Below are 20243 nucleotides of genomic sequence, written 5' to 3' on the forward strand. Positions count from 1 at the left end.
CGCAGGGTGCATTATCCTTTGCGTTACTGTGCACTAAAAATAGCGCACAATCTGGTATTACAAGTGGACAGTAAAAAAGGTTTAATAGAGAATTTTAAATTGGCTAATATTTATTTAGCACACCCTATATTTTAAATTGATAGCACAGGGTGTGAGCTATTATCACTAATATTACAAATGGTGAGTTTTGCTCGAGTGCAAAATAGCACTGGCAAATATAGCGCTCTTAGAGACCTGAAGTAAAGTGTTAATGCTTGAATATATGCATAACAAAACATATGTATAATATGCTAAAATAAAATATTTCATTCATATTTCATGTAAAATAAAGGTTTACTATTAAAAAAAGTAAAGGGACATGGTATATGATCAGGTGCTGGAAGAGCTGAAAGTTATATCTGTCTGTCGTGTGTGTGTTTGTACATATGCATTTTTTATATATAAGCAAATTTATGCTTACCTGATAAATGTATTTATTTTACGATATGACGAGTCCACAGATTTCATCCTTACTTATGGGATATCGCCTCTTGGTCAGCAGGAGGAGGCAAAGAGCTCCACAGCAGAGCTGCATATTTAGCTCCTCCCCTCCCTCCCACTCCAGTCATTCGACCGAAGTTAGGAAGAGAAAGGAAAAGCCAAGGAGCAGAGGTGACTGAAGTTTAACAAAAATAAAATAAAAACGTGTCGCTAGAAAAGCAACAGGGAGGGCCGTGGACTCGTCATATCGTAAAAGAAATAAATTTATCGGGTAAGCATAAATTTCCTTTTCTTTTACAAGATATGACGAGTCCACGGATTTCATCCTTACTTATGGGATACAATACCAAAGCTATAGGACACGGATGAAAGGGAGGGACAAGACAGGAACCTACACAGAAGGCACCACTGCTTGAAGAACCTTTCTCTTAAAAACAGCCTCAGACGAAGCAAAAGTATCAAATTTGGAAAATTTGGAAAAAGTATGAAGAGACGACCAAGTTGCAGCCTTGCAAATCTGTTCAACAGAAGCATCATTTTTAAATGCCCAAGAGGAGGCCACAGCCCTAGTAGAATGAGCCGTAATACGTTCTGGAGGCTGTTCAGCAGTCTCATATGCAACCCGGATGATATTCTTTAGCCAGAAAGAAAGAGAGGTAGCCGCAGCTATCTGACCCCTCGTTGGTTGTAAGAGAAACCCTTGATGAACAAATAGCCTCTTCAGAAGACCCTCCAACTTTTTATCCATAGGGTCTTTAAAAGCACAACTATCCTCAATAGGAATAGTCGTACGCTTAGCCAGGGTAGATATAGCTCCCTCCACCTTAGGGACCGTTTGCCAAGAGTCCTGCACAGTGTCAGCTATAGGATACATTTTCTTAAACATCGGAGAAGGGGAGAAAGGGATACCCGGTCTTTCCCATTCCCGTGTAACAATTTCCGAAATTCTCTTAGGAACCGGAAAGGTATCAGAATAAGAAGGAATTTCCAGATATCTGTCCATCTTACACAATTTCTCTGGAGGTACTACAATAGAGTCACAGTCGTCCAGAGTCACTAAAACCTCCTGAAGTAACAGGCGGAGGTGTTCCAGTTTAAATTTAAAGGACACAACGTCCAAATCTGTCTGGGGCAACGCACTACCTGAGTCAGACAGACAGTTCTCCCTCAGACAAAATCTCCCTACCCCCAATTCAGATGTCTGGGAGGGTAAATCAGAGATGGTCATCAGAGCCTCAGATGTCCCAGGGACCCCACGGGTTTCTGCCCTGCTACGTTTGCCTTGCAACACAGGCAACTTAGACAAAACTTCTGTGAGAGTAGATGACATAACTGCAGCCATATCCTGCAGAGTAAAAGACGCAGGCGCCGTTGAAGAGCAGGGCGTTGCTTGCGTGGGCGTTAAGGGCTGTGACGCTTGGGGAGAAAACTGCAGCATACCCTCACTATCATTAGGCCGAGAATCTTCTACAGACATGTCTTTATTAAAAAATATTTTTTCTTTACATTGTAAGGCTCTCTCAATACATGAGGGACATAGGGTAACAGGGGGCTCCACAATGGCATCTAAAAACATGACACATGTAGTATGTTCTAGATCCTCCATGTTGTACAAATATAAAGGTCAGCCTGGTCGTGACTCTGAGAAATAAAGACCTGTGTACTGTGTCTTTAAATATAAATTATCACAGGTCGTTTGCAAAATGATCCTAAATGATCACAAAAAAACAATGTGAATTGATCTTTTTTTATCCCCTTATACTCTGATTAACGCTAAAAGGGAATGCTCATTAAACTTTAGAACCAACAGACACCTCGCTGCAGCTCTGCTGCGGCTCCTACCTGCCTCCACGGACCAGCTGCCAGCATACAAGAACGGCGATCCTAAGAGCGCCTGTAAATATAATACAAGCGGGCTTAGGAGCCGTAGATGAAAAGCACCGTCGTCGGACTTCAACAAACAAGCTGCGCAACTGAAGCACGCGAAGATTAGGCTCCGTCCTTCGTGGCCGTATTAAACAACCCCTGAGAAATTAACTTGCCGCCATACACCGGAGTCTCAGAGAAAATTGAAATTCTCCCTCTGACTCCGGTGCAACAACCCAGCGTCAGCTCGTTATGAATGTCAATCACACACAATAAACGATTGCCCTCATACACTGTCATTGTGTACCAAACAGATCCCAGCCCCTCTAACTGATATTACATTGCATATGAAAGAGGGAGTTGGGAGAGCTAAATGTGTCGGTGTCCCATTCTTTCCTACCAATGAAACCCACACTAGCAAAAAGGGAAAGTTTTAACTTGAGCCCCTTCACAGACAGAGGAATTAGTACAGTCAATCTGAAATCACTTACCTCTATGCTGAGGAACAGCATCATGATCCTTCAGTGTCAAGAGGTCCACTCTTCCTCCTGAGGCCCTGCAGGATAGTAAATTCTTAGTTCCCATTCTCTAAGACCAGAAATAGAAGAAGTAAGGGAGGCGCAGTGAGCTTAAAAAGTCCACTAGTTCCCACAGCCTAAGAGGCTATTACTCCAGAAGCTGCTCTATTGAAAAAATAGTACACACAGGCACCATTTAAAATAAAAAAAACTCTTGATTGAAGAATTCTAAACTAACACCTCACTTTACCCTCTTCCTACACTAACACAGGCAAAGAGAATGACTGGAGTGGGAGGGAGGGAAGGAGCTATATATGCAGCTCTGCTGTTGAGCTCTTTGCCTCCTCCTGCTGACCAGGAGGCAATATCCCATAAGTAAGGATGAAATCCGTGGACTCGTCATATCTTGTAAAAGAAATTATATATATATATATATATATATATATATATATATATATATATATATATATATATATATATATATATATATATATATATATGTATGCAAAAGAGTAGGCACCCCTGACAATTTCCATGATTTTCATTCATAAATAATTGTGTGTTTGGATCAGCAATTTCATTTTGATCTATCAAATAACTGAAGGACACAGTAATATTTCAGTAGTGAAATTAGGTTTTTTTTGTATTAACAGAAAATTTGAAATATGCATCAAAACGAAATTAGACAGGTGCATAAATTTGGGCACCCCATATTTAATAGAGCCTCCTTTAGCAGAAATAACAGCCTCTAGATGCTTCCTATACCCTGTAATGAGTGTCTGGATTCTGGATGAAGGTATTTTGGAACATTCCTCCTTGCAAAACATCTCCAGTTCAGTTAGGTTTGATGGTTGCTGAGCATGGACAGACCGCTTCAAATCACCCCACAGATTTTCAATGATATTCAGGTCTGGGGCCACTCCAGAACATTGTACTTGTTCCTCTGCATAAATGCCAGAGTAGATTTTGAGCAGTGTTTTGGGTTGTTGTCTTGTTGAAATATCCAGCCCCGGCTTAATTTCAACTTTGTGACTGATTCCTCAATATTATTCTCAAGTATCTGCTGAATCCATGCAACCCTCAACTTTAACAAGATTCCCAGAAAACGGCATTGGCCACACAGCCCCACAGCATGATGGAACATCCACCAAATTTTACTGTGGGTAGCAAGTATTTGTCTTGGAACGCTGTGTTCTTTTGCCGCCATGCATAACGCCCCTTGTTATGACCAAATAACTCAATCTTTGCTTCATCAGGGATAAAGAACAGTCAGACAGACGCCTCTGCCATGGACTTGAGAGAAAAAAACAGGCAGCGAAACTCGTCAACGTTGATTGCTTGTGGAGCTGTTAATATGAGTCGGGATGGTTTCACAGGAAGACTCTCCCTGCATCTCCGGACCCTAACTTTCACCCATGCTCTCACTGAGAGACTGACAGGACTACTTAAAACTCCAGTCCCATGCCGAAGAGTACTAAACTCCATAAGAGACTATCGCAAAATTCTGACCCTTCTCTATCAACCTCCTGGGACAAAAGGCAAAGAATGACTGGGGGATGAGGGAAGTGGGAGGAGTATTTAAGCCTTTGGCTGGGGTGTCTTTGCCTCCTCCTGGTGGCCAGGTTCTAAATTCTCAAAAGTAATGAATGCAGCTGTGGACGCTTTCCATTTATGAAGCAAAACGCTATTGATTTAACTTGAGCAATGTTAGTGCACAATAGCGCTAATATTTTTGGGCTCCACTTGTAATCTAAGCCATAGTGTTCCTTTATAATCACTGTGCCACTACTTTACATTAAGAACAATGTTATAAAGAACAAATGACTAACACAATGTGCAGCTAGTTTATATGGCACATTAAAAAACAATGTCCTAGACTAAAGTCTAAACCCAAACATGAAACTTTCACTGAAAAGCTTGCCACAACAACATAACTCAAAACTGGCAGAATTAAAATAGATTTGTACCCGTTCTGTAAGATGAAAATCACTATCTCTTATAATGAATGGAACTAAATCTATCTTGCAACTGTTCCATTTTCAGTGCAAAAAAATGAGATCCAGACTGAAGGCTACCTCACAGAAAAAAAACTAATATTAAAAAAAAAAAAATCGCTCTAAAAAACAGCCCTCTCTCTAACATAAGTAAAACATTGAAAACTTTTAAAGAGAAATAAAAAATAGAAAATACGACAAGCTAGTCAGACCAAGAGGAGATACTTCACAGGGGCTTTATGAATTCTGCATGCTGGGCCTAAATCTGTTCCTGGCAATCCGAAGAACACCCATAGCCAGCCGCTCTAGACCCTTATGTTCTAAACACTGAGTCTTCTTTACCGTAACAAAAACTGCATGCAAATACTTTACAATTACATAAATTTATATAAACGGTTTTACAAGTGTTTTAGAAGTGGTGTGGTTGTAATTAAAGGGCCAGTGTACTCTAAAACTGATGTAAATGTAGATGTTAAAGAACGGAACACCCACTAAAGAAATGCGGAAAAAGATATGTGTTGTGATGCTCAATTGATTTCAAACAATGTCTTGCCCTTCAGGGACCTCACAAACATCTGTGCATTTAGGTCACTGTGATAGAAAAAAACTAAGATAAAAGTGCAATCTTCTATAATAACCAGACATTTTTTTAAAAGAAAACACAAACACTTTATAGCGATGGTAAATCCTAGTGTTTCACAAATGCAAACACTGAAAATAAATAGGACCTTCAGTGATGACTTTGTAAAAAAAACAGAATTTATGCTTACCTGATAAATTACTTTCTCCAACGGTGTGTCCGGTCCACGGCGTCATCCTTACTTGTGGGATATTCTCTTCCCCAACAGGAAATGGCAAAGAGTCCCAGCAAAGCTGGTCACATGATCCCTCCTAGGCTCCGCCCACCCCAGTCATTCGACCGACGGACAGGAGGAAATATATATAGGAGAAACCATATGATACCGTGGTGACTGTAGTTAGAGAAAATAATTCATCAGACCTGATTAAAAAACCAGGGCGGGCCGTGGACCGGACACACCGTTGGAGAAAGTAATTTATCAGGTAAGCATAAATTCTGTTTTCTCCAACATTGGTGTGTCCGGTCCACGGCGTCATCCTTACTTGTGGGAACCAATACCAAAGCTTTAGGACACGGATGAAGGGAGGGAGCAAATCAGGTCACCTAAATGGAAGGCACCACGGCTTGCAAAACCTTTCTCCCAAAAATAGCCTCCGAAGAAGCAAAAGTATCAAATTTGTAAAATTTGGCAAAAGTGTGCAGTGAAGACCAAGTCGCTGCCTTACATATCTGGTCAACAGAAGCCTCGTTCTTGAAGGCCCATGTGGAAGCCACAGCCCTAGTGGAGTGAGCTGTGATTCTTTCAGGAGGCTGCCGTCCGGCAGTCTCATAAGCCAATCGGATGATGCTTTTAAGCCAAAAGGAAAGAGAGGTAGAAGTCGCTTTTTGACCTCTCCTTTTACCAGAATAAACAACAAACAAGGAAGATGTTTGTATGAAATCTTTAGTAGCCTCTAAATAGAATTTTAGAGCACGGACTACGTCCAAATTGTGTAACAAACGTTCCTTCTTTGAAACTGGACCCGGACACAAAGAAGGTACAACTATCTCCTGGTTAATATTTTTGTTGGAAACAACTTTCGGAAGAAAACCAGGCTTAGTACGCAAAACCACCTTATCTGCATGGAACACCAGATAGGGCGGAGAACACTGCAGAGCAGATAACTCTGAAACTCGTCTAGCAGAAGAAATTGCAACCAAAAACAAAACTTTCCAAGATAATAACTTAATATCTACGGAATGTAAGGGTTCAAACGGAACCCCTTGAAGAACTGAAAGAACTAGATTTAGACTCCAGGGAGGAGTCAAAGGTCTGTAAACAGGCTTGATCCTAACCAGAGCCTGAACAAATGCTTGAACATCTGGCACAGCTGCCAGTCTTTTGTGAAGTAAAACAGATAAAGCAGAGATCTGTCCCTTCAGAGAACTTGCAGATAATCCTTTCTCCAAACCTTCTTGTAGAAAGGATAGAATCTTAGGAATTTTTATCTTGTTCCATGGGAATCCTTTAGATTCACACCAACAGATATATTTTTTCCATATTTTATGGTAAATTTTTCTAGTTACAGGCTTTCTAGCCTGAATCAGAGTATCTATTACAGAATCTGAAAACCCACGCTTTGATAAAATCAAGCGTTCAATCTCCAAGCCGTCAGTTGGAGGGAAACCAGATTCGGATGTTCGAATGGACCCTGAACAAGTAGGTCCTGTCTCAAAGGTAGCTTCCATGGTGGAGCCGATGACATATTCACCAGGTCTGCATACCAAGTCCTGCGTGGCCACGCAGGAGCTATCAAGATCACCGAGGCCCTCTCCTGATTGATCCTGGCTACCAGCCTGGGGATGAGAGGAAACGGTGGGAATACATAAGCTAGGTTGAAGGTCCAAGGTGCTACTAGTGCATCTACTAGGGTCGCCTTGGGATCCCTGGATCTGGACCCGTAGCAAGGAACCTTGAAGTTCTGACGAGACGCCATCAGATCCATGTCTGGAATGCCCCATAATTGAGTTATTTGGGCAAAGATTTCCGGATGGAGTTCCCACTCCCCCGGATGGAATGTCTGACGACTCAGAAAATCCGCTTCCCAATTTTCCACTCCTGGGATGTGGATCGCAGACAAGTGGCAGGAGTGATCCTCCGCCCATTGAATTATCTTGGTCACTTCTTTCATCGCCAGGGAAGTCCTTGTTCCCCCCTGATGATTGATATATGCAACGGTCGTCATGTTGTCTGACTGAAACCTTATGAATTTGGCCTTTGCTAGTTGAGGCCAAGCTCTGAGAGCATTGAATATCGCTCTCAGTTCCAGAATGTTTATCGGGAGAAGAGACTCTTCCCGAGACTATAGACCCTGAGCTTTCAGGGATTCCCAGACCGCGCCCCAGCCCACTAGGCTGGCGTCGGTCGTGACAATGACCCACTCTGGTCTGCGGAAGCTCATTCCCTGTGACAGATTGTCCAGGGTCAGCCACCAACGGAGTGAATCTCTGGTCTTTTGATCTACTTGAATCGTCGGAGACAAGTCTGTATAATCCCCATTCCACTGTCTGAGCATGCACAGTTGTAATGGTCTTAGATGAATTCGTGCAAAAGGAACTATGTCCATTGTTGCAACCATCAATCCTATTACTTCCATGCACTGCGCTATGGAAGGACGAGGAACAGAATGAAGTACTTGACAAGAGCTTAGAAGTTTTGATTTTCTGACCTCTGTCAGAAAAATCCTAATTTCTAAGGAATCTATTATTGTTCCCAAGAAGGGAACTCTTGTTGATGGGGACAGAGAACTTTTTTCTTTGTTCACCTTCCATCTGTGAGATCTGAGAAAGGCTAGGACGATGTCCGTATGAGCCTTTGCTTTTGACAGGGACGACGCTTGAATCAGGATGTCGTCCAAGTAAGGTACTACTGCAATGCCCCTTGGTCTTAGAACTGCTAGAAGGGACCCTAGTACCTTTGTGAAAATCCTTGGAGCAGTGGCTAATCCAAATGGAAGTGCCACAAACTGGTAATGCTTGTCCAGAAAAGCGAACCTTAGGAACTGATGATGTTCCTTGTGGATAGGAAATGTAGGTACGCATCCTTTAAATCCACGGTAGTCATAAATTGATTTTCCTGGATAGTAGGTAGGATCGTTCGAATAGTTTCCATTTTGAACGATGGTACCCTGAGAAATTTGTTTAGGATCTTTAGATCCAAAATTGGTCTGAATGTTCCCTCTTTTTTGGGAACTATGAACAGATTGGAATAAAATCCCATTCCTTGTTCTCTTATTGGAACTGGATGTATCACTCCCATCTTTAACAGGTCTTCTACACAATGTAAGAATGCCTGTCTCTTTATTTGGTTTGAAGATAATTGAGACCTGTGGAACCTTCCCCTTGGGGGTAGTTCCTTGAATTCCAGGAGATAACCTTGAGAAACTATTTCTAGCGCCCAAGGATCCTGAACATCTCTTGCCCAAGCCTGAGCAAAGAGAGAAAGTCTGCCCCCCACTAGATCCGGTCCCGGATCGGGGGCTATCCCTTCATGCTGTTTTGGTAGCAGTGGTAGGCTTCTTGGCCTGCTTACCCTTGTTCCAGCCTTGCATTGGTTTCCAGGCTGGTTTGGGTTGTGAAGTATTACCCTCTTGCTTAGAGGATACAGAATTAGAGACTGGTCCGTTTCTGCGAAAGGGACGAAAATTAGGCTTATTATTAGCCTTAAAAGACCTATCCTGTGGGAGGGCGTGGCCCTTTCCCCCAGTGATGTCTGAAATAATCTCTTTCAAATCAGGTCCAAATAATGTTTTACCTTTGAAAGGAATGTTAAGCAATTTTGTCTTGGAAGACACATCCGCTGACCAAGACTTTAGCCAAAGCACTCTGCGCGCCACGACAGCAAACCCTGAATTTTTCGCCGCTAATCTAGCTAATTGCAAAGCGGCATCTAAAACAAAAGAGTTAGCCAATTTAAGTGCTTGAACTCTGTCCATAACCTCCTCATACGAAGATTCTTTACTGAGCGATTTTTCTAGTTCCTCGAACCAGAAACACGCTGCCATAGTGACAGGAACAATGCATGAAATTGGTTGTAGAAGGTAACCTTGCTGTACAAAAATCTTTTTAAGCAAACCCTCTAATTTCTTATCCATAGGATCTTTGAAAGCACAACTATCTTCGATAGGAATAGTAGTGCGTTTGTTTAGAGTAGAAACCGACCCCTCGACCTTGGGGACTGTCTGCCATAAGTCCTTTCTGGGGTCGACTATAGGAAATAATTTCTTAAATATAGGGGGGGGAACAAAAGGTATGCCGGGCCTTTCCCACTCTTTATTTACTATGTCCGCCACCCGCTTGGGTATAGGAAAAGCGTCGGGGGGCACCGGAACCTCTAGGAACTTGCCCATCTTACATAATTTCTCTGGAATGACCAAATTGTCACAATCATCCAGAGTAGATAACACCTCCTTAAGCAGTGCGCGGAGATGTTCTAATTTAAATTTAAATGTCACAACATCAGGTTCAGCTTGATGAGAAATTTTTCCTGAATCTGAAATTTCTCCATCAGACAAAACCTCCCTCATGGCCCCTTGAGATTGGTGTGAGGGTATGTCAGAACAGTTATCATCAGCGTCCTCTTGCTCTTCAGTGTTTAAAACAGAGCAATCGCGCTTTCTCTGATAAGTAGGCATTTTGGATAAAAGATTTGCTATGGAGTTATCCATTACAGCCGTTAATTGTTGCATGGTAATAAGTATTGGCGCACTAGATGTACTAGGGGCCTCCTGTGTGGGCATAACTGGTGTAGACACAGTAGGGGATGATGTAGTATCATGTTTACTCCCCTCATTTGAGGAATCATCTTAGGCAATATCATTATCTGTTGCATTACTGTCCTTACTTTGTTTGGACACTATGGCACAATTATCACATAAATTTAAATGGGGAGACACATTGGCTTTCATACATATAGAACATAGCTTATCTGATGGTACAGACATGTTAAACATGCTTAAACTTGTCAACAAAGCACAAAAAACGTTTTAAAATAAAACCGTTACTGTCACTTTAAATTTCAAACTGAAAACATTTTATTACTGAATATGTGAAAAAGTATGAAGGAATTGTTCAAAATTCACCAAAATTTCACCACAGTGTCTTAAAGCATTAAAAGTATTGCACACCAAATTTCAGAGCTTTAACCCTTAAATTAACGGAACCGGAGCCGTTTTTACATTTAACCCCTATACAGTCCCAGAATGAGGCTCTGTCTATAACTAGAAAGGCCCCCATCTGAAAAAGGTGTCCAACACAGTGCCTGCCGTTTTTCTAAACATTCCCCAAGATTATAATACCAATAATTAGTTAGAATCTGCATAATATGCCTAGTAAAGCAATTGTTTTAGCCCAGAAAAATGTCTACCAGTTTTTAAGCCCTTTTTGAAGCCCTTTATTCTTTTATGTTTAACTAAGAAAATGGCTTACCGGTCCCCATGAGGGGAAATGACAGCCTTCCAGCATTACATGGTCTTGTTAGAAATATGGCTAGTCATACCTTAAGCAGAAAAGACTGCTAACTGTTTCCCCCAACTGAAGTTACTTCATCTCAACAGTCCTGTGTGGAAACAGCAATCGATTTTAGTTACTGTCTGCTAAAATCATCTTCCTCTTACAAACAGAAATCTTCATCCTTTTCTGTTTCAGAGTAAATAGTACATACCAGCACTATTTTAAAATAACAAACACTTGATAGAAGAATAAAACTACATTTAAACACCAAAAAACTCTTAACCATCTCCGTGGAGATGTTGCCTGTGCAACGGCAAAGAGAATGACCAGGGTGGGCGGAGCCTAGGAGGGATCATGTGACCAGCTTTGCTGGGACTCTTTGCCATTTCCTGTTGGGGAAGAGAATATCCCACAAGTAAGGATGACGCCGTGGACCGGACACACCAATGTTGGAGAAAATAAATTGTACCCTTTTTGTGCTGCTGCCTCCTCGCTAAATTAAGTGGATCTGGCAGCCCACGGCACAACTCACTTTTTTCAATCATGTGATGTTTCCACCTCTAAGCCAATAGCCGTGCTAGCCGATCGCCACTGTTCTGTATGCTAGCAAGGGTATTGGCTTAGAGGTGGTAACATCAGCTCATTGAAAAAAATGTGTTGTCCTGTGGGCTGCCAGAGCCACTAAGTTTAGCCAGGATGTAGCGTCACAGAAAGGGTACAATTAGCACACTGAAGGTCCTATTTATATTTAGCGCTGGTAAATCCTAGCGTTGCAGCAGTGTTAGCCTTGAGAAGTCTGCAGGGTGCATTTAAAGTGCTGAGAATTGCTCAATGTTCATGGCTAAATACATGAAAAGGGGGAAATAAATACTGAAAAGTTGTTTCATTATGCATAACTAAACATTTTATAAACAAATTTCAAGGAGTTTACTGTCCCTTTAAGATAAGGTACTGTATAGGAACTCACATTTAAAAGGACATGGTACGCAATTTTGTTCTATCATATATAAAAGAACAGTAGTTAAGCATGTTAAACATATTTTTTATACCTCCTGAGAAAATCTTTTGAGTTCTGTGTCCCTTTAAAGGTGAATTAAATTAATTTTATATATGCAGGAGTATATATCAGCAATTGAGAACTCCGTTGTAAATGATTTCTAAAAAATAAATATTTTAAGTATATTAAAAGATATTTTATCAGTACAATTTGCAGGGGTTTGCAATTCTAGCATGGACCAGAGATACACCACTTAAAAATCTCTTCAGTATGTTTACCTAGCCTACTCTTTTGTATCATGTGCCTTTAAAGTGATTGTAAAGTTTAAAGAATTAAAGGCCAGTGTCTAAAAATACGGTTAAAAACAGTGGATCTTTAATTCATTAAACTTTACAAACATGCTCTTTTTTTATTTCTATTTTTAAATACTTACCATTTTGTTTGGGTAAACAGACCGCCGGTCCTCCGCCCACTTCTCCTTCTGTATTTTGCATATCAATGACAAATCCGGCTTCCTCCAATCATTGTGGGCCCCACAAACTGGAAGCCAATGGGGCCATGCAAGGATTGGAGGAAGCCGGGTTTATCATCAATCTGCAAAATACAGAAGGAAAAGCGGGCAGAGACCAACGGTCTGTTTACCCTAACAAATGGTAAGTATTTAAAAAAAAATGTGTTTGTAAAGTTTAATAAATTAAAATGCCACTGTTTTTAAGAGTATTTTTAGAAACTGGGCTTTAATTCTTTAAACTTTAGAATCACTTTAAGGTTTTAATTTCTCTTATGGGAGTACTGAAACCTGTAAGGTTTTTGCTATTCATTTATACAATAGATAACTGTGGTAGGTTAAATAGTGAATAGTAGTATATTTATTGTTATTCCCTACAAGGTAGATATACTGGACTAAATTACAAGTGAGGTATAAACAGTTTTGCGCAAGCGATAGTCTTTTTGCAAGCGTTTTTCATTGCGCTGATATTACAAGTTGAGCACAATCGCGATTGCTCTAGCACAATCGCCATTTACACTTCAATCCTTACCGCTGTAATAGCTATGGTTAACTATTTTCAAAAACAAAAAAGGTGCACAAAATACATTACAAAGTACAGTTGCACTCATAATAAAAAAAAAAATATTGCACAAAAAAGTTATAAATGTTTAAAAGATATAAAATCTCGGGTGTTAGGGAAAAAAAGGCAGGCAAAGGGCTTTAACATTGAGTCATACATATACATTGCTAAAGATGTATTTGTGTGTATATATATATATGTATTTACATTCACATATACACATATAAAAACATTAATATATATGTACACAATCATATATAAACATATATATAAGTGCATTAGAGCTCTTTGCCATTAAGTAGATGAAAACATGATATAACATATTTATGCAATATTCATATTTAAAAAGATTTTAACTATGTATTTACAGTAAATATTTCACATTTGCTAATGTGAATATGTTATGTTGTTTGCGCGATGGGTGCTATCGGCCACTAGCAGGGGGTGTCAACCAGCCCGATTGTATAGGATCGGTGCGGATTGATGTCCGCAGCCTCAGAGAAGGCGGACCAGTTATGGAGCAGTGGTCTTAAGAGCCTGAAGGCTCGCGCAGATAATCCGGCCCCTATATGGCTTCTGTGGTCATCTAAAGCAGGTAATTAAGTACTTTACTAGATCAGATTCAAGCAAGCAAGGTAATCACGTGCACAGTGAGCTACACACCTCTGCAGTGGGGTCCACTCCCCATCCGAATGAGGATAGGTGTTAGGCTTGGAGAATGAATTGACCTGTGATAGGTTCATGTCACACACTCTTTCACTGTAGCTGTTCTGCAGGGAGGACCTAGAAAAGACACAAAAAATTATATAAGACAGATCTCTAGAATTGGTTTCATTTAAACCTTCAACTGAAAATATACAAATACAGCTATGACAGAGCAGATAGGAACCAGAGCAACCATTTGAAAGTTCTAATTTTCCTATATGAACTGTAGGCTATATTAATCCTCATAGCCCTGTGCATATTCAATGTGTAGTTAATTTCTTTATTGCACTCACTCCCACTACTCTCTGTAAAGTAATTCTATGTATCAACTACAGTTTATATGCTATTGCATAAATATGTCGCCAGGCATAAACATATGCTGCAGCATTAAACACACACATTATATATATATATATATATATATATATATATATATATATATATATATATACATACAGTATGTATATATATATATATATATATATATATATATATATATATATATATATATATATATATATATATATATATATACATATATATATAGAGAGAGAGAGAGAGAGAGAGAGAGAGAGAGAGAGAGAGAGAGAGAGAGAGAGAGAGACAGAGAGAGAGAGAGAGAGAGAGAGAGAGAGAGAGACAGAGAGAGAGAGAGACAGAGACAGAGAGACAGAGAGAGAGAGAGAGAGAGAGAGAGAGAGAGAGAGAGAGAGAGAGATCAGTGTGGAAGAAAGGCACTCTCAGGATTTGTATAGAGAAGAATATTTTCTTTATTCTTAGAACATTAATACATGGTTGACGTTTCAGCCCTCAGTTGGGCCTTCATCAGGACAGGTATAATCTTTAAACTGCCGAGTGGCAACGATCATAGATCCAAACAGGCGAGTATATATATATATATATATATATATATATATATATATATATATATATATATATATATATATATATATATATATATATATATATAGGAACTCTATGGCCTAGTTTCTCAACCTGTGTTACGTGTACCCTTGGGGTATTGGCAAAGGGTACTCCAAGCACTGGCCTTCAGTATTTTTTTCCCTGATGTAGCTATTGTAAACATGACACATCAAAGGAATTTGTTTCTCATTTCTACCCTTAAGCATTTCTAACAGGGCAGAGTGTGAGTATTTTCCTACCTGGGTTGTATGACTGCTCAATCACTGATTCATCTCAAATTGGTAAAACCTTATAGTCTGTCATATGAGGGCTGGAGTTGAGCTTCACTGATATGAACAGAGAAAGTGTATTACTGTAATTAAGTGTCACAGAGACAAGTGCCAGATAAATCTGCCGCTGTGAAATAGGTAAAGCGCATCATACTGACGTGTGCCGCAGTAAAACGAGACAGATAAACTGTGCATGAAATTGTTATTAAATATAGAAAGTTGGTACCTTAAATATTACTTCCATCCATCATCATGCAGAAAATTTAAATTTACCTCTTTTTTTAATATAAGAAGCACATTGATTGCATATAATTATTCATATCAATGGACTATATATCTGTGTTATATGTGTTTATTATTCTCTGTGATAATATTGCCAAACATTAAAGGGGCAGTAAACGTACAAACTAATGTAGTGCAGAATTATAGAACATTAACTTAGTGGCAGATTTATACATTAAAGGATTGCAGAGAATTTTTATTTAAAAGTTATTTTTTCCAGAACGCCGCTCCTTGCTCTACTGAGTGGGTCTGGTTTTCCTTAGTGCATCATGGCAACGCTGTCTAGTCACATTGCGCCATTAAACTAAATATAGCTTGCTCCCGCTCTGGTCTAGTAGCGGGAGCGAGCTACATTCAGTTTAATGGCGAGATCGGATGCGCTGTGAAATCCTTTAATGTATAAATCTGCCACTAAGCTAATGTTATATAATTCTGCACTAACATATCTGATACAAGCTTGTGAAATCAAGTGATGCACTTGATTTCATTTTTGCTCATGTAAAAAAATCAATATTTGTGCTACAGTTGGGGTACATACATAGGAAACAACTGTATGCCTTGAGGGGTACTTGCTACAAAAGGTTGGGAAACACTGCTCTATGGCACCACACATAGAGGACAGAATAACAGGTGCATTTAAACTATATTTTTGATTAACCCCTTAATGACCACAGCACTTTTCCATTTTCTGTCCGTTTGGGACCAAGGCTATTTTTACATTTTTGCGGTGTTTGTGTTTAGCTGTAATTTTCCTCTTACTTATTTACTGTACCCACACATATTATATATCGTTTTTCTCGCCATTAAATGGACTTTCTAAAGATACCATTATTTTCATCATATCTTATAATTTACTATAAAAAAATTATAAAATATGAGGAAAAAAATGGAAAAAACACACTTTTTCTAACATTGATCCCCAAAATCTGTTACACATCTACAACCACCAAAAAACTCCCATGCTAAATAGTTTCTAAATTTTGTCCAGAGTTTAGAAATACCCAATTTTTACATGTTCTTTGCTTTTTTTGCAAGTTATAGGGCAATAAATACAAGTAGCACTTTGCTATTTCCAAACCACTTTTTTTCAAAATTAGCGCTAGTTACATTGGGACACTGATATCTTTCAGGAATCCCTGAATATCCCTTGACATGTGTATATTTTTTTTTAGAAGACATCCCAAAGTATTGATCTAGGCCCATTTTGGTATATTTGATGCCACCATTTCACCGCCAAATGCCATCAAATAAAAAAAATCGTTCACTTTTTCACAAATTTTTTCACAAACTTTAGGTTTCTCACTGAAATTATTTACAAACAACTTGTGCAATTATGGCATAAATGGTTGTAAATGCTTCTCTGGGATCCCCTTTGTTCAGAAATAGCAGACATATATGGCTTTGGCGTTGCTTTTTGGTAATTAGAAGGCCGCTGAATGCCACTGTGCACCACACGTGTATTATGCCCAGCAGTGAAGGGGTTAGTTAGGGAGCATGTAGGGAGCTTGTAGGGTTAATTTTAGCTTTAGTGTAGTGCAGTAGACAACCCCAAGTATTGATCTAGGCACATTTTGGTATATTTCATGCCACCATTTCACCGCCAAATGCGATCAAATTGAAAAAAACGCTACATTTTTCACAATTTTATGTTTCTCACTGAAATTATTTACTAACAGCTTGTGCAATTATGGCACACATGGTTGTAAATGCTTCTCTAGGATCCCCTTTGTTCAGAAATAGCAGACATATATGACTTTGGCGTTGCTTTTTGGTAATTAGAAGGCCGCTAAATGCTGCTGCGCATCACACGTGTATTATGGCTAGCAGTGAAGGGGTTAATTAGGTAGCTTATAAGGAGCTTGCAGGGTTAATTTTAGCTTTAGTGTAGAGATCAGCCTCCCACCTGACACATCACACCCCCTGATCCCTCCCAAACACCTGTCTTCCCTCCCCCACCCCACAATTGTCCCCGCCATCTTAAGTACTGGCAGAAAGTCTGCCAGTACTAAAATAAAAGTTTTGGTTTTTTTTGTTTAAAAAAATAAAATAATTCTGCTGTGTAGGACCCCCCCCCCTTAGCCCCAACCTCCCTGATCCCCCCAAACAGCTCTCTACCCCCTCCTCTGCCTTATTGTGCACCATTGTGGGTACTGGCAGCTGTCTGCCGGTACCCAGTTTGAAATCAAAAGTTTATTTTAATATTTTCTGTAGTGTAGCTTACCCCCCTTAACACCCAACCCCCCACCCTCTCCCAGATCATTAATATTTTTTATTCCCACCCTCTCTCCCACTGAGTCCTACCTTGTGCCTCTTCCACTTCAATTTATTTTTTTGGCAGTTTCACACGTGCACGCGCGTGCACGCTCCCGCGCACGCTCCCGTGCACGCGCACGCACACGCGATCCCGCCCCCCTCCTCTACTGATGGCCTCCCTGGACACGCTCCCACCCACCAACGATCATAGCCGATGCAGAGAGGGCCACAGAGTGGCTCTCTCTGTATCGGACTGCTTAAAAAAGTTATTGCAGGATGCCTCTATATCGAGGCATCACTGCAATAACATGAAAGCAGCTGGAAGTGATCAGGATCGCTTCCACTGCTTTCAAAGACCAACGACGTGCAGGGTACGTCCTTGGTCGTTAAGGACATTTTTTTGGAGGACGTACCCTGCACGTCGTTGGTCATTAAGGGGTTAAAGACACAAGAAACACCTCTAGTGATATATGTTGTGTTGTCAATTCCTTTAGAGCAGAGCTTTCCAAACTTGTTATGTTGGTGACACACTTTTTATACCTACATCATTTCGCGACACAGTAAATCAGTTGTACCAGCAAAAAGGAGGTTAAACTAACTTGTTTTAAGAGATACAGACACATACATAAATTATATAATAATGAAATGTATTTACAAGTAACAGTATGTATGTGCAAGAAATTAAAAAGTTTAATAACACCAATAGCTACTTACTATTTTAATGGGATGTATGAGGTTGATGGGATGAACACAATTTCTGAATATTTAGTGGAATATTAGATAAAAACACTCGCATTTCATCATCAAGCATTTTTAAGCTTCCACTTCCTATCCATATATCAAGAGCCGGAGCAGCAATGCACTACTGGGAGCTAGCTGCAATAAAAACCCACCAACTTCAGCTCAGCATTTAAGCTGCCGCCCTCAGAGTTCGGTGAGTCCGATTGACTACTGCCCACGCTGCAAACACACTGCTGTCCCACTCACTGACTACACATGCAGTCATGAGCCAATTAAGGAGACTACACGTGCAGCCAGGAGCCAATGTGCCGCCAATGGGAATAGTTTCAGTTCCCACTGAGCTGCGCCAATAGGTTAAGATGATCTGTATCCCCCTAGGTATCAATCACGTGTCAACCATGTGATATGCGTAGCAGGCAGGCGGAAAGTCAGAAACCAAAAAAAAAAAATTAAAAAAAATTTTGTGCTGAAGCAGGGACACACCTACACACTGCTGCCGACACACTAGTGTGTCCCGACACACAGTTTGGAAAGCACTGCTTTAGAGTCTTAGAAAGAACATAGGCTTTATATTTCAAACTCAAATCTCACCACTAGATGTCACCAAACTATTTACAATTTTTTTTCTGTCCTAGAGTAAAATACACCACACTTGCTGGTAAAGGAAACATACCAAGTACAAAACAAATAATTTTATAACACAGAACATATACAGCATATTGTTTGTTTAACATAAGCCCACAACGAGGTCATACAGTGCATATAATCTGCATCCTAACTTGCAATAAGTACCTATTTTATGAGTCCCATTGGAATGGATGGCATCCCCCATGTTCTTATGATTATATGGTGCAGCATTTGACCGTGTGATACCTCTCTCCCTTTGCAGAATGTCCACCTATATTTTTCATTTGAACCTGCTCCCCTTTTCTACACCTGACTCTTTCCTGTTCTGTCTGGAAATGAGGCATCAAGGTCTGTGTTTGCACAGGTTGGTTTGTGGTACTCAAGCAAATAGCTGTGCTAAAGCCTTGTTCATCTGAAGTTTCTCTATTTACAATAAGAATTGTTTGTTTTTAATCTGCAAACATTCTAAATTGTTTTCTTGATATTTAGAGAGAAAAAATGGGAACATTCTTCTTCATTTGAAAGTCTTGGATTTTAAAATGTAGATTGTGTGTGTATGTGTGAATCAGTGCTGAAACAGCTTCATCTGCCCCAGTCTCTTTCATTAACTGCTAATTGCACATGTGCAGAGCTCATGCTATATATGTTTATTAGTTTAGCAAGATTTATTTTGTTCTTAGGGACAAGCAAATTTAGGCCAGTCCAAACTAGCTGGGAAAAAAAAATCAGCTAGATTACGAGTTTTGAGCGCTATAGAGAAATTAACGAACGCCACAAAAGATACGTTATTTAATGTACTATAGTGCTGCTATTACAAGTTTGCAAACATACGCCTTTTGCATGCGATATGGTTGCGTTGAGCTCCATACTGCACCCAAAACAAGCGCTGTGTTTGACGTGCTCATGCACGATTTCCCCATAGACATCAATGGGGAGAGCCGGCCAAAAAAAAGCCTAACACCTGCGATCACGGAAACAAAAGTTCCGTAACGCAGCCCCATTGATGTCTATGGGGAAATTAAAATACTGTTTAAACCTAACACCCTAGCATAAACCCTACGTCTAAACACCCCTAACCTGCTGCTCCTGACATCACTGACAACTACCTACAGTTATTAACCTCTAATCTGCTGCTTCCGATATCGCTGCTACCTTAATAAAATTATTAATCCCTAATCTGCCGCTCCAGATATTGCTGCCACTATACTACATTTATTAACCCCTAAACTGCCAGCCCCCCACATCGCAACAAACTAAATTAAACTATATTAACCCCTAAACCTAACATAACCCTAACCCCCCTATCTTTAACATAAAAAAATATAGCTAAATTAAAGATACAATTATTAACTAAATAAACCTATTAACCCCTAAACCGCCAGCCCCCCACATCGCAACAAGCTAAATGAAACCCCTAACCCTAAACCTAACCCTAACACCCCCTAAC

General features: G+C 40.0%; 1 protein-coding gene across 5 annotated transcripts in view; it reads right to left on the reverse strand.

Moving 5' to 3' along the window:
• LPIN1 (lipin 1) overlaps positions 1–20243 on the reverse strand; it is a 477940-nt gene that overhangs the window by 169136 nt on the left and 288561 nt on the right. For all 5 annotated transcript variants that reach the window (XM_053709668.1, XM_053709669.1, XM_053709670.1 and 2 more), the window contains exon 5: positions 13659–13778. In XM_053709668.1, coding sequence (XP_053565643.1) covers positions 13659–13778 — 120 coding nt within the window. The remainder of the gene's footprint in view (positions 1–13658; positions 13779–20243) is intronic.

This window comes from Bombina bombina, chromosome 4 (genome assembly GCF_027579735.1).
Source record: "Bombina bombina isolate aBomBom1 chromosome 4, aBomBom1.pri, whole genome shotgun sequence".
Classification (NCBI taxonomy): Eukaryota; Metazoa; Chordata; class Amphibia; order Anura; family Bombinatoridae; genus Bombina; species Bombina bombina.